General features: G+C 35.3%; 2 protein-coding genes across 10 annotated transcripts in view; one reads left to right on the forward strand and one right to left on the reverse strand.

Moving 5' to 3' along the window:
• Window positions 1–14,441, forward strand: part of TIMP4 (TIMP metallopeptidase inhibitor 4) — a 107,060-nt gene extending 92,619 nt beyond the window's left edge. For all 6 annotated transcript variants that reach the window (XM_042880124.1, XM_042880126.1, XM_042880125.1 and 3 more), the window contains 4 exons: window positions 7,286–7,383; window positions 10,884–10,998; window positions 11,642–11,766; window positions 11,909–14,441. In XM_042880124.1, coding sequence (XP_042736058.1) covers window positions 7,286–7,383; window positions 10,884–10,998; window positions 11,642–11,766; window positions 11,909–12,106 — 536 coding nt within the window. In that variant the 3' untranslated portion in view covers window positions 12,107–14,441. The remainder of the gene's footprint in view (window positions 1–7,285; window positions 7,384–10,883; window positions 10,999–11,641; window positions 11,767–11,908) is intronic.
• SYN2 (synapsin II) overlaps window positions 1–14,708 on the reverse strand; it is a 143,764-nt gene that overhangs the window by 63,929 nt on the left and 65,127 nt on the right. The window lies entirely within an intron of this gene.

A 14,708-nucleotide genomic window follows, 5' to 3' on the forward strand; every position in this document is an offset into this window, starting at 1 on the left:
ATGTGATCTTTGTCCTCAATTTACAAAATATAGGTTTATCCATCACCTTTTTCTCTTTGTTTTCTATTTTACGTTGGATTAATAGAACTTAGGTTTGGCTCAGTTCTTGAGTTTTAAATTGAACTTCCCTTTCAAAAATCTCCCTGAGGTTCCTTCAGACCAAGTGATTATATTCTAGTAGAAGGACTTGATTTTTTTGTTCATATAATACTGTTATCTCACCACACTTACCTTCTCAGGTCACTGGAAGCATAAACAAAACAAGGCAACGCTCTTGTAGAGCATTTCCATACAGTAGAGGACAAAAGACTGCTATAATTATATTGTTCAACAAGATGTGTGGGTACAGATCCAAAGCCTCTGTGTCCCAACAGTCTATCAAGTTCTGTTTTCTTTCTTGTCATGTTTACAAAGTGTGTTTCAGTCGATGATGGTGCCACTGATTTAATTACTTTATAGATGGTTGTGAACATTTATTAATGGAAATACAAAGCAGGAAAAGGCTGTGTTCACATCCTATCAAATACAGACATCTTATGAAATATAGATTCCTTGCCTTTTGTTCTAGGAATTGTGGAAAAAGGGATTATTAACAATGCGTAATTACATTTAAGAAATACATCCTGCAAACACAGAGGAAAAGATGTTTTGAGTTTCACACAGTATTAGACAAGTTTTGCTGCTGCTGCACTCCCTTTACAATTGAACCAGCACAACGGTTTCAGTTAGGTCACTGTTTGGAGACAAAACTACTGCTTGCTAATCAGCCTTGTTGAAATCTACACTGATAGATAGATAAGCTGTTTGCTAAACACATTTGCTCTTTTTCAGCCTTTTAAAGATTATTCAAGAGCATTGTGCTTGCTTCTCAAACGACAACAGAAAGTATAGGTGTTTAATCTTAGTTTTCCACTCAGAAAGCAATAAAGGTGAACGAGCATCTCAACAGATTACCTGAATACTGAGGTAATTATCTTTCTCCCTGTTGAAGTCTGCAACAACTAGAGGCTTGAATAATAGTTCAGAAATCAATGCTGCAAAAGAACTGTTGCAGACACCTCTACATTGTGAGCATGAAAGGCAAAAACTATATGGAACATACAGTGTTTGCTCATGACAGCATCAGATATCAGATCTGTCAGATTCATTCTAAGAGTGGTGAATTGTTATATCTCAAACTGGTATTACTGTCAGTGATTTGGTAGCACAACTGTTGTAATACAGGAGTCATCTTTCATTTCCCACAAATGCTACGTGAGCCATTTTGACAAATTACACCACTTTTCCTTCAGATTAGACTCAGATTCTATTCTCCACAACCCAGGATCCAGGCAGTTCAGTACAGGAAGAAAAATCTGTTAATCTATTTATTCAGAGTGGTGATATTGGCCAGCAAATTTAGATTAAAACGATTTAAAAAAGAAGAAAAAAAAAAGGCAATCAAGAGTAAAGTGATCATACAAGTATGGCAGAAGTGGTTTTTAGCTTTCTGGAACTGCTTGACATCAAGAAGATCATGGCCAGCATAAACTATAAAAATATACATAAAAAAATAGAAGAACTGAATGAAATAGATGTATTTTGCTTTAAAAAGACAGAACCTTGACCACATGGTTTCTAGAATCTTCTTTAAAGAAACTAAACAGGAGTGCGTCTTCTTCTTAGGGATAGTTAGGGATTATTCCTAACAACAGAATTCTGAAAGATCACAAATAATCTGAGTCAATTTTCAGAAGTGCAAGGTACCTTTGGATTTAACTCTGGTTACCTGTTGTAGATACAGATAAAGAATTCAACCGCCTCTAAGTTGAAGACCAAATAAAAGAAGCAATAAAACATAGAGTAGTTTTTGAAAACACAGTTCAGTCTTATTTTGCATACAGTATAGGCCATGTCAGCTGAAAATATGTGAAATGAACTGAGCACTAGGGTTAAGGTTCTTGGACTAAGAGCAGAGAGAAATGAAGGAAATTATAAATGGGAACAGGATAAAAATGGCATTTTTATGAGATGTTATTTGGCAAATCCTTCAGCATGAACCAAGAAACCAGAATATGCACTGTAAAAGGACTCACTTTTAAAAGGCCTTAAACACTGCAGGATAAGGGCAATGTTTTAAACCATACCATTATTATTATGATACTGGCACTGGATAGTATTAATTATTAGTTGGGGTCATTAAAGAGCAGCAGACAAGGTCCCTGCTTTTACAGTTAATTTAAGTGAGGAGCCTAGGTTCTTAAAAACAGCCAGGCATAACTTTATCAGGTAGTCCAGATTTGTATTGGCATCAATAAGAATTAATAGCAGGTAAACTGAGGATTTATCAGGAATTTCTACTTTGATATACCCAACTAAGAAGGAAGATAACCCTCAGTTCTTAGTGGGGATTACAAAAAGAGCGTAAATACAAAATGTAACTACTTTAAAATGTTTCATAAGAAGCCTTCCTCCTTTGGTAAAAGGCCTTTTTTAATCTTAAAAATTCATTTGAATGTAGGATTACCAATTCCTTATATATTTTGTGTCCACAACTCTGCTTTATTCATACTGCATATGTGGATTGCTATATAATTTCAGGGAAAACAAACAAACAAACCACCACCACCATTCTGTTTTCTCTTCTATGTAAGTCTAAATGCTTTCTTTTATCTGTTCCCATATATATCTGGAATGCCATCCTCAAACCACCCTCAGAACAATACAAATAATTGGATTCTGTTCCATTTGCCACTTGTTCCCTTTCCCTAGGGGACAATACAAGAGCACTACAAGAGCTCCAGGGCCACAATATCTGGCAATAGCTTTAGGTCTCAGGCATCAGAAATCAGGTAGAAAGAACAGCTTTTAAGTCATTCTACAAATTTTAGAAAATTAAATGAATTTTCAGAATTTTCCCTTTCTCATTCTGTTGTTCTGGGTTCACAATGCCATTCTTTTGCCTTTGCAACTGCAAACCCTGCTGCTCTTGGCATGACAAATTCTTACAGATGGCACCGTAACGAGCACAAGACTTGCGCTTACCAGTTTTGATGTTCAGTTTAGCTTTGAACTAAGCAGGGAATGACAAAGTAGGTAATGACAAAGTAGGTAACAGTTATTTAGAGAAACGGGATACAACAACTTAACCCCCAACCAGTCAGCGTGCAACATCTGCTCCTGATTATTGCACGCTCCATTTATTGTCATCTATATCATTGTATCACTATCACTAATATTATCAAGCAGGAAGGTCTTATAGACAACTACTTTTACTATGGGAAAATTATCACAGGAGTGATTATCAGTACCAGCTGCACTGGGATCCAGGCTGGATATTTGTTTCAGATATTGTCACTTCCCTTCTTGTCTGGCCATTGGGGAGAGCTCTTTCACTTCCCTCTCCCTTTTCTCTCCACCTCCCACATCCTTTTCTCTCCTTCTCTTTTCCTTGTAAATTATTTTTTACCATACCTCTGAATATTTGTGTACATCAACCACCCCTTCTACACCTCACTGTAGTTTTCCCGTTTGTTTTTCTAAGTTGCAGTTTTTCTAGTTGCAACTCATGTCCGGTTTCTTGTCCTAACATCTGAGAAGGGTGTAGCTACCTATTTTCCTCACTCTGTGGATATTTCTATAATTAAATAAGTACATCTACTGCTATTCCAATTGCCTTTACAATTATTATTATTATTATTATTCTAATCAGAAGAAAAATAGTTCAGTCTTCTGGAAATTATAGCCCAGAAACAAAATTACTGAACTAAGTCCAACTTCAATAAGATAACTAAATGCTAGTGTATATGTCTCAGATTACTGTGATCTTGATAACTTTGTCCAGGGAGTTCAGCTATAGCATTCGTAGAGAACAATGAGATGATAAAAGTTTTCAGAGCTCCAAGTGTCTGCCTCCATATCTGGCCATCCTTAGAATTGACACTCTTCTTGGCCATTGTGTTATTTTAAATTTATTTTTAGGTTTATATATTTAAATGTGAATGAACATAAAATGCCTATTAGATGAGGTGATGGTAACATTTGTGTACATGTAAACAATTACTGTACCTGATTTCAGAGAGAAACCACAGAGTATTAGAAAAGACATGGTTAATGCCTAACTTTTTAACTTTGAACACACCTGCATTATATAAAATCCAACACTTCTTTCCTTACTGTTTAAACAAAAATAAATCTGATGTTATTCTAAGTAAGTTCTGTCCATTATGCAGTTCAAAATTACCATTCATTGATGTAGAAATGATTGAGAAATGTTATTATTTACGAAAGGAGGAAGAAAAATATTACTAATAGATATCTAATAATACACATGCAGTAGCTAAGCTGATTTACTAAGTAGAACAGTGCCCTCCTGTAACTGCAATATGCTATGACCCTAGCAATAAACACAGCAGTTGCTTAGAGGGGCAGCAACTTGACAGTATGGACTCATCATAGTGGGAGCCAATAGCTACCATTAGGATTGTTGTTTTGAGGCTCTAACTGACCCCCTGCATAGCTTTGATCACATTCATTTCTTTCTATTTCAGTTACCCAACACAGCTTTCAGCTACAAAACATTTCTTAAAACACAAAATATTTCTTAAAATACCATGAGTTACAAAACCTGGGAGCACTGCATAAGTGCAGCCTCCCACTACTGAAATATTAGCGTGAATGTCTCCAGAAATGCATCCTATATTTTTAATGTGGAACAAATTTGAGGCAGACTGAATTACTGGCATTAAAATACAAAACCTATGCACATGCATTTCATGTGGAATTTCTCATATGGAACCAACAGCCATCAGAGAGATAAAATGAAATTATTACCCTAAACATGCAGAGGTTATTCTCAGCCAAGTAGAGAAGCCAACCCAGCAATGGTACAGTTGAAACCATTTATTGAAAAGAACTACAGACAAGGAGGAATCTTAAGTTATAACCACTCTCTGAACCATGAGTGAAAAGGAGATGGTTGAGCCCAAGAATGCTAAATCAGGAAGTGCTTGTGGTTAAAAACAGAAGCAACCACATGAATCAGAGGTTTTAGGAGACAGCTAAACGACTGATTGAAAAAAATAAAAAAAATCAAAGAACAGAAAAAAATAAGGAGGATTAAAAGGCTCCAAAAGATCTGTATGTGCTTGAATCTGATTTCAGGAGAAATGTAAAACCAAAGTAACTAAAGATTTAGACATCCTTTAACATAAAAACTTTCTTGTCATTTAAAAAAAAATACATCTCAATTTGGTTTAATTCCACCATCTGGAAGCTCTCTCTTAAACAAACAAGTTTCCTTTTTCTTTCTTTCTTATTTTTTTCTCTCTACTCACCCACAAAAAGATCTCATAATGACAAACTGCCTTACATAATGCCATAGAGACTCTCTGAGCAACCTGTAATGCTCCTGTCACATGGTAACAAGAATTTAGTACAAGTATGAAAATCAGTAATATTTTAATATTAAGCAAAAGGGGAGAAGTAGCTTTAATTATCCTACATATGTTTGCATTGAATATGAAAGAAAATATTTCCTGCATATAAAACATGTTGTGATACTGAGGAAATTATGGGTCTAAATCCTAAACTGTTGTCTCACCTCTTACCTTCTACTGAATGAACTTTTTTATCCTAAACCTTTCCTAACGAAGTATTGCTGTGAAGGAAAACAACACCAAACAGAACACGATTCTAATCTGACCTTTCCATCAGTACAGCACAAACAATCCACAACACCTTTTGTCTGGAAGTAGATCAAAGCCCTCAGAAGTACTGTTAATTTGTGGGAACATAACACATCTGCAAGATGATTAAAGAGATGCTGCCACTTACTATTTGAAATGAAGAATTTGCTGCTCATACTTTAAAGAGCTCTTTCCTTTCAATCCAATCAGTAAGTCTAAAGGCCTTTAAAAGCGTTTGAATGGCTTGGGAGGAGGGAGCCCCGTGCCAAAAGATGGAGAACTCCAGCTTTGAAGCTGCAAGCATATGCACCATGTTGACTTTTACATCTAGTTTGCTCTGCTAATAAGTGAGGAAATGAGAATTGCCCACTTTTATATGAAACTGACCTCTGTTTGGCTGTAAGAAAAATTGCAGTTTGGGTTTCTTGTTCCTTTTTTTTTAGTTAATGTATTGAATAAATTTGTTGGGGGTGGGAGGGAGCATGATGGCAAAACAAGATCTCCTCTACATCAGCTTGATTTTCTGAAGAGAAAAAGTATGAGGATTTCGCTATAAGAATGGACAAACTCTAGAACAACACCTCAGGGAGTCTGGAAGTTGTTCTAGTGCTGAAGAATGATTTCTGGTCTGTGTGATGCCTGCATGAATAGGCGTAGCTATGACAGAGAGAGGGAACTCAACTGCTTCTTTCAAAAAATGCAGACATCCTTGCATAGATCTCTCTGCACAATTATAATGTAGATCTAGAGTAGAGGTGGGGTTGGATTATTGATTGCTAAGGCCTTTGCCACTATCTCTCCGTGGAGATACGGCTTGTTCTAACAAGTAGCACATCAGCAGAGGAGATATAATAACAGTGATCCAGAACCAAGCCAGAATTGGACTATAAATAATTTTGGGGTGGTGGAAGTCCCTAGAAAAATTTTGGGCTCAATGAAATACAGCATATTATTGTATGCTTTCATTCCCTGTGACAAATATTCTTGGTTCATTTTCAACAATATAGATGAGAGACACAAAACAAACATAGGTAAGAGAATAAACTATTTTTCTATCACAGAATTTCTTCCTTTCCTTAAAATAGGAAATAAGTGAAATGTGTCAAGAAAGAAAATAATTCAATTTTACAGACTAACACAATTAAGCTAAAATCTATGGTCTTAGGAAAGTGAATGCAACACAATTGTTATATTTGCATTTCATGACCACAGATTTTAACATGTAATTAGCAACCTGAAGGACAATTTTATCAAAACTCAGGGGTAAACTCATTTCAGATTACCAGAACCATAGCAGACAGAACCAGAATCAGCTTAGCAGCTTTGCTCTACTTAAGGATATCTTAACTCAAGGATTGACATTTCAAAGCAACTTTGAAAAACGTTGGCCTTAAATACCAGAAAATATCTAAGAAATTGAATATATATCTGTCAAAGGTATTTACTTAAGGGACACACCATTTACTTTTATTTTCAGCTTGACATGGCTTAACATCTACTAGCTAATGTGTAAATAAAAATGCTAAAATCAATAAAAATAGAAGAAAAATATAATTTTAGCTATTATTTGTATTTAATACTGTCTTTGCATTTAAACTGTCTTTTTCCCTCTATTACAGTGATTCGAGCAAAAATATCCAGTGAAAAGGTGGTTCCTGCCAGTGATGATCCTCTCGATACCCACAAAATGATCCGGTATGAAATCAAACAAATAAAGGTACATGGAATCACTCAGCTAAATTTGAAGTTCAATACTGATAACCTCTGTATATTGCTACAATTTAGTTCCAAATGCTTAAAGCTGGAAAAGGATCCAGCTGGTTTCAAGGATGGACGTAGGTGAACTACACAGGATTAAGAGTAGGGTTGAAAAAAAAAAAAAAAAGGAAAAAAAAAAGAGATAAGAATATCAGAGAAGCATCTACTTGCTAAATGAGCATATTTTTAAACAATTTTTCTTATTCAAAATTGCTTTATGAAGGCTATATGAAAATGTACTTAAATTTATGAGTATTCACTGCATTTGCTTATTTTCTGGCCACTTATGTTGCATTATGGTATTGCAACTCTGACTGGCTGAAACAAACTTTCTGAGCACAGGAAAGCATTTCCGGCTGAAATAGAAAGGGCTTTTCACTAGCGAATACGGACATATGCAGAAGCAGAATTCCTTCCCTGCTATTCACTGAAGAATCAATTTGTGTGAATGCTGCTAAGAGAGTAAATGGGAGTGCACAAAATAAAATGATTGGGAATCTCGTAGGATTTTTCCCTTTATTTTTTTTAGCTCCAGTAAGGGAATGCTTTCATTAATGTTCTTTATCTATCATATTGTATAATCTTTTTAATTGTTTCTAAAGATTTTAATGAGATATAAGGCTGTGTAATGTTACAGAAGTGCTAGCAAAACTAAATGCACGTCAACATCTTACTGTTCAAAAATCACCATTAGGTTTAGTAGAGTTCTTCCAGTTATTTAGTTCTGTGATGAAGAATTTGTCATTTTCACAGAACCTGCGGAGATTACATTTTATTTCAACTGTAAATTGGGAAAATGTTCCTTTTATATTATTCACTGGGCAATTTGACATGTAGCGTTAGCATGACTGTTTTGTGCTATTACGGTTATCAAACATATATTCCTGCTATTTTAAAACCAATAGTTTTGGCTTAGAATTAAAGGATAAATATTTCTGGACAGAAATATTCAGTATGATTTTGTTATTCATTTTCAGAAATACTAAAAATGAACACTGATGGCTTTATTCATTTCTTATATATGAGGTGGCCTGTTTAAAAGCCACACATATTTTCAATTTATTTCATTTTCTTCCATGGTGATAATATTTACAGCATTACATTAAATTGAGAAGAAAATACATGATTTATATGCAGGCTGAAAATCTGTTTTCATAGCATTATTATTGACCTGGTAATCGTGTGTACTCTGTGGAGCCACCTGAATATAAAAACAGCACTACTGGAGTTAGCAATATTTTGTCCTATGTTATCATAGTGAAGTAATGCCCAAGATACCAATGTTCTACATGAAATCAACACCTTTTACCAAGTGAAACTGGTATATACGCAGAGTTACTACACATGTTCCACACAAGCTGCACGGATGCAATCCCTCTGAAATAATTAAGTTGACTTCATGTACAGAAGGGCAGGGTCTGTGCACAGTGGGAGCATGAGATGGTGTTTGAGCTGGTAACTAAACATAACAATATGTATACTTTATAGCAATGCATTGTTTGAAAGCTAGGAAAAGAAGTCCTCATATGGATGAAAAGCCTCAGAAAACAAAGAAGACAGAAGAGTGTAATTGTTATAATGGAAACATGTCTCAGATCCTGAAAGTAACACAAAGTCTTTTAAGAAACTATTCTAAAATCTTAAAGCAATAGCAGTGTACTGATCTGTTACATACCTCAGCAGGACACTGCCAGTATCCATACAAACTAGTTATTAAGTACACATCTTTCTGTTCTATTCCTCTGCGTATTTTTCTTCAATAAAGTCCTATCAGAACATCAGATGTAAATGCATTATATCACAAGGTAGAACTGGGTCAAGCCATGCTAGGCATTTACTCAGAAAGCATCCACAATTTCAGAAGTTGGGAGAAAATGACAGAGAAGATCAAATACAATTTACTGAACTAAACAGAAGGGTAAAAACTTAAATGGTTTAACAAATCTCAAAACCAGAAATCAATCAGAGCTGGAATATCATAGACAAAAGTAACAAACAGACAGCCTGATGAGGGCTTCTGTGTCTAATGTACCTCAAATAAGGTGGATCTAAGTGTATGCAAGGGATTCCAGTTCCAAAGGTGACAGGAATTAATGACTTTTATGGGGAGTGAGGAAGGCCTGGGGCTCCAATTGGAGCTCTGCTTTAGTTCTGAGGCAGATTCCCTGCAGCACAGGACCTGTTTCTGCTTCTTTATCTTGTTGAGAAGATCGTTTACATTTGGCTTCTATCTAATGAAAGTAAACACACTGTCCATCATCATTACATACATTTTCTATTACTTTCACTGTAGCTCTGTGCAGGATGCTGGGTTTTTTTGTTTGTTTTTGTTTGCTTTTAGCTGCTATTCTGGATTTTTTTTTTCTTTTGATTATGTTTTCTTCTTTTACTAAGTATTTCAAATGAGTGCCTAATGTTTTTGGATGGGAAGAGCAATGACAACACCTTTGACTATTTTTATCGTTCTATAAAAAAGGCTTCAAAAAAACCTAACATATTACTGTGCATTTTGTAGCACTCTGTACTATTTAAATCTCCTGAGAGAAATTGAGTAATATGAACATATTTTCCAGGGACACCAGCTGCAACAGAGAGAGCTTGCCCATGAGAGCTGTGAACCTTGCAATTGTCCACAGCTGTCAACACACAGCATGATGTAACGAAACGGGGCCCACGGAGTGCTGGGGCTTCAGTTATGTCATACTAGGTGATGACAGGCATTCTGAAGTTGATTAGCATCTTACGGTTCCTTCTCACATTTAGAAATAACTAATTTTGTTTCTGTCTTTTAATGGCTCTCTTAGCCATAACTGGAATTGTTGATTAGGGAGCAGACAATCTGACCACTGCATGGGCTTTAGTTCTGAACCTATCCATGTTGGTGCTGCAGGATTGAAATTCTAAGAGCTAGCTCCCATTTTCTAACAGTTCTTAGAGAAGGTTGCATTGGGCAAAATTATCAACTGGATGTGGAAAAACGGTATTCTTTACTGACAGATTATAGGAAAAGTGCTCCATTTCCTAGCACGATTTATGTTCTTGAATTTGCACACCATTACACTGATCAAGATAAGATCTTGCATGCAGTAATTTTTTCATCTTTAAAGATTCAACACCGCAGCACTTTGTTTAAGATGAGTGCTGTGTCCCTTTTATTCCATTTAATGAGAGATGTGAGTAGAATATCATGCGAAGAGAAAGCTTTAGAGAGCCATTTAAAACACTTAGAAAATCAGATTTTGAAATGATTTTTTTTTAAGGCCTAACATCCTTCTAAAATAACAGACAATTCATTTTATGTGGAGATGGGGCCTAAGGGTTGGTATTTTCTCATAGAAATTCAAACTTCAGAGCCTTTTTTTCCAAAAGATGCACCATATAATTATTTCAGTTGTTGCTTGCAATGGTTTTTCATGTTTCTTTTCCCCCCTCTGACGTTCACTTTCTGATAATTTTCAGATGTTTAAAGGATTTGAAAAGCTCAAGGATGTCCAGTATGTCTATACTCCCTTTGATTCATCACTCTGTGGAGTGAAACTAGAAGCAAACAACAAAAAACAGTACCTTTTGACAGGTAAAACACAACAAAACTAATGTACATATTAAAAAAAAAAAGTAACTGCTCAATGTCAAATTTCACCAACTTTGAAAAAAAACCTATAAATTTCTGTGCTAATTAATACAAAAAGAATTAAATGGGCAAGTTGTATAAAGCTGTAGTTAATGTGCGATCTTACACGTTTTCCATCCTTTATCTGAAGATCTTAAAACAGTTTCAGAGGAAGCTGAAGCCAGTAACTATGCAGTTAGTAAATAGGAGCTATGCATCACCATCATTATTCATTTAAAAGCAACAGTACCAGCTTTCCTATGAATGCAAATGTACGTAGTGAGACAACCCATAACTACATTATGCCACATTTGGTGTTGTAACTGCAGATTTATACCTATAGAGTCCTGTAATCTTGTCCAAGATATTAGCTCGTTTACATCCATCCCTTGTTTGCAGATTATCAGCATCTTTTGAGAAATGTCCTTGTTAAATCTTTAGCATCTATTCAGGAGGATAACTGTGACATTTTAAATAAAATTCACTGAAAGAACTGTGAAGTATGAATTTGGTGCATTTAGTTACAAACTTTCGACTTCAATTTAGTTCAGTATTTAGAAAATAGTTTCATTCGCTTGCCTTATTTTCCTTATTTCCCATGCTGTAGGCCAGATTTTAAATGACGGTAAAGTCCTCATCCATTTATGCAACTACATTGAACCATGGGATGATTTATCCTTGTCTCAAAAGAAGAGTCTTAATCAGAGATATCAAATGGGCTGTGGCTGCAAAGTAAGTATAGAACAAAATACTCCTTAGTGGTGGAGCTCACCTTTTAGGAAAGAGCATTTTTCACTGGTGGAATACACCATGTATTTTACTGTTCTTTTAGAAACCTTCAATTTACTGAATTAATGTACTGTTTCACGTTTAGATTACTACCTGCTACATGGTGCCCTGCTCAATCACTGCACCAAATGAGTGCCTCTGGACAGACTGGCTGATAGAAAGAAAGCTATACGGGCACCAAGCCAAGCATTACGCCTGTATCAAGAGAAGTGATGGCACTTGCAGCTGGTACCGAGGTGGCCCTCCCCCAGAGAAAGAGTTTATTGACATCAGCGAACCTTAAAGTGATCACTTCCTAAAAAGCCTTGGAGTCTAATTCCATCAAAAATTGCACGCTCACAGCTTTGAACTGCTATCGTCTAATGTATCCACTGCTTAGAAACAAAAACAAATTGTCCTGTAAAGCTAAAGTACGAGTCTTTGGAATTGGCACTCAGGCAAGAAGAGGAACAAATCTCCCTGGAGATAGCTACTCCTTAAGTCCTGCTTTGTACAGAGAGGCTCAAACTGAGAATGCTGCTCTGTGTTTTATAAGGCATAACAAGTTTCCTTTTTTTACCAATATGAATGTATGTGAACATAAGAATGGTCAGAAATCTGTCCCTATTTCTGCTAACCTACAGATTGAAAGAGCTCCACATTTTGTTTCAAATCATTCTGATGAACTAATGAATGTTTTATAGAACTATTTTTTTCCCATATGAAAGTCTTCTGATACAAAAGAATTACTGTACAGTGTATATGTAAAGTATTTTAACAATCTGCTATAAAAGATTCAAAAATCCTTGTTTTCTCCTTACCTTTTCAAACAAGTTGAACACTTCTGTGATTAAAACAATCTATGCTCCACATTGTTTGTTAATTATGTCACAGGTTTCTTTAACTACCGAGTTGTAACATTCACTGATAATTAAGTTAAAACACAAACTCAATAATCAAAATCCCAATATCCAACTCAATATTCTACAAGGTGTAGCTAGTCCATAGGAAAGTAAAGGCAGATGTTCTAATGCTTCAGCATTTTATGGAATCAACACAAATAAGAACAGGTGAAAACTGCTTACATGTTTACAGAAACCACGTCCATCATCACTGCAGCTGTAGTAATTAATAGTGCCTCTCTAATTATGTGACTAGAGCAATTTATTTCAGCACTGTTAAAGCCTGGGCTTCAGAAACTCACATGAAAGTAAATGCAGAAATATTTAATAACTTACACTGCAAGAGATTTCTAAAAAGCTCTCAAATATTTGACCATATTTAATTATAAATTAAATTTACAGTAATGATTTTTCATTCATGCATGTTCATTGTAATCTGTCATAATGAGCTTGGCAACTTGTGAACTTATCCTAGAGTTACAACAGTTTGCCTTCAATTTTTTGGGGGGCTTTAACTATTAAGAACTGATTGCTGTAGTTAGTAGCCATTCTCACACATATGTAAGTTTACGAAAGCATCTCAATTCACAGTGGTAAAACTGCAGAAGTTATGTCATTCAGAGCCAAAGTTTAGACCGCTGTTCAAGCAGTGCTCGTGTTCTAGAAACTGGATGAGAACCATGATCCATGTTAAGCATCCTATGTTTTAATCTAATTTTCTTTACTGGGTTTCTTGAAAATCATTCCAATTTTGCCTAAGGATTACCCTCTCATATTACTCAAATAGGAATTTAGAACTGCAAACATTGCAAAACCAACAGGAACACTCAGCATTATTCCTTTGAGGGAGAGTTGCCTATGTCCCTTAGTAGGGACATAAATGTTGCCTGTCATTTTTATTTACAGTCCTAAATTAAAACATCATACATTTGTGTTGCCAAATACAACACCGATTTAGTTTTCTGTTTTGCTGAAGCCAAACAAAAAATTACCAGTTGGGCAGTTTCAGCCACTGACACACGTGTGCACACAACTACTTACCTAAGGGAAATATGAAGGCCACCCCTCTTCCGACTGATATTGCAAAGCCAACATTGGCAGTGCTAATTGCTGCTAGTGCTGTGCATTTATATTAACAGTTCACAGACAGATTGAAAAAAAGAGAAAAAAACAACAACAAAAAAACCAGGCATAAATTCTTCCTGTCAAGCCAAAACAATTCATAGACAAGTCTGGAAAAGAACCTCGATAACGATACAAGGTCCAAATCAAGCACGTGGCTAGTTAATATTTCACACATGGACAGTATAGCATTTGTTTCCTAAAGTATTTTGATGTAATGGTGCATTTTGAATATCACTCAGCAGAAAACAGATAATTTCTGCTTTTAAATGAAACATAGTTCTATTTCTTTTTCAGTTTTATAGTAAGTAGACCTTAAACTGAACTAACCAAACTCTCATTGTCTTCTTTGTAGACACTGTAAAAATAAATGTTTTCCTCGGTATTTATGAACAAACTATAACATGAATTGTATGTTATAATGAGTTTTTAAAATGTTTTATATTTGATCTGCCATAAAGTATCCAATATGAAGTATTTCAAAATTACTGGCTGTCCAGTTTGATTTCTGTCTGAACTGAAATCTTGACACACTTCCCATAATGGATGATAAAAAAGATGTTGTTTTTTTTCATATCAATAAATATTTCAAGAAAAGATTTTAAGAAAACCAAACCCTCTCAAAACGATTTCTTATTTTCCCTGAAAAACTGATAAAGATTACGAAAAACATTGAGTAGTGCTGATTTTTGGATGTTACTTTCCTAGATACAGATTTATTTTTCACAGCAGTGGCATTGGTGCATGTTGTTAGGAAGGTCAGAGCAGAAATACAGCCTGGTACAACATTCTATTTTCATTTGAAAATGACTCGTGTGACTTATAATTAGAGAAAAGATCAGGTGAATGCTGGAAAAATAAAATCCTTAAATATTGATTTTT

The sequence above is a fragment of the Lagopus leucura genome, unplaced genomic scaffold (genome assembly GCF_019238085.1).
Source record: "Lagopus leucura isolate 7727_CA_CO unplaced genomic scaffold, USGS_WTPT01 Super-Scaffold_100026, whole genome shotgun sequence".
In the NCBI taxonomy this organism is placed as follows: domain Eukaryota; kingdom Metazoa; phylum Chordata; class Aves; order Galliformes; family Phasianidae; genus Lagopus; species Lagopus leucura.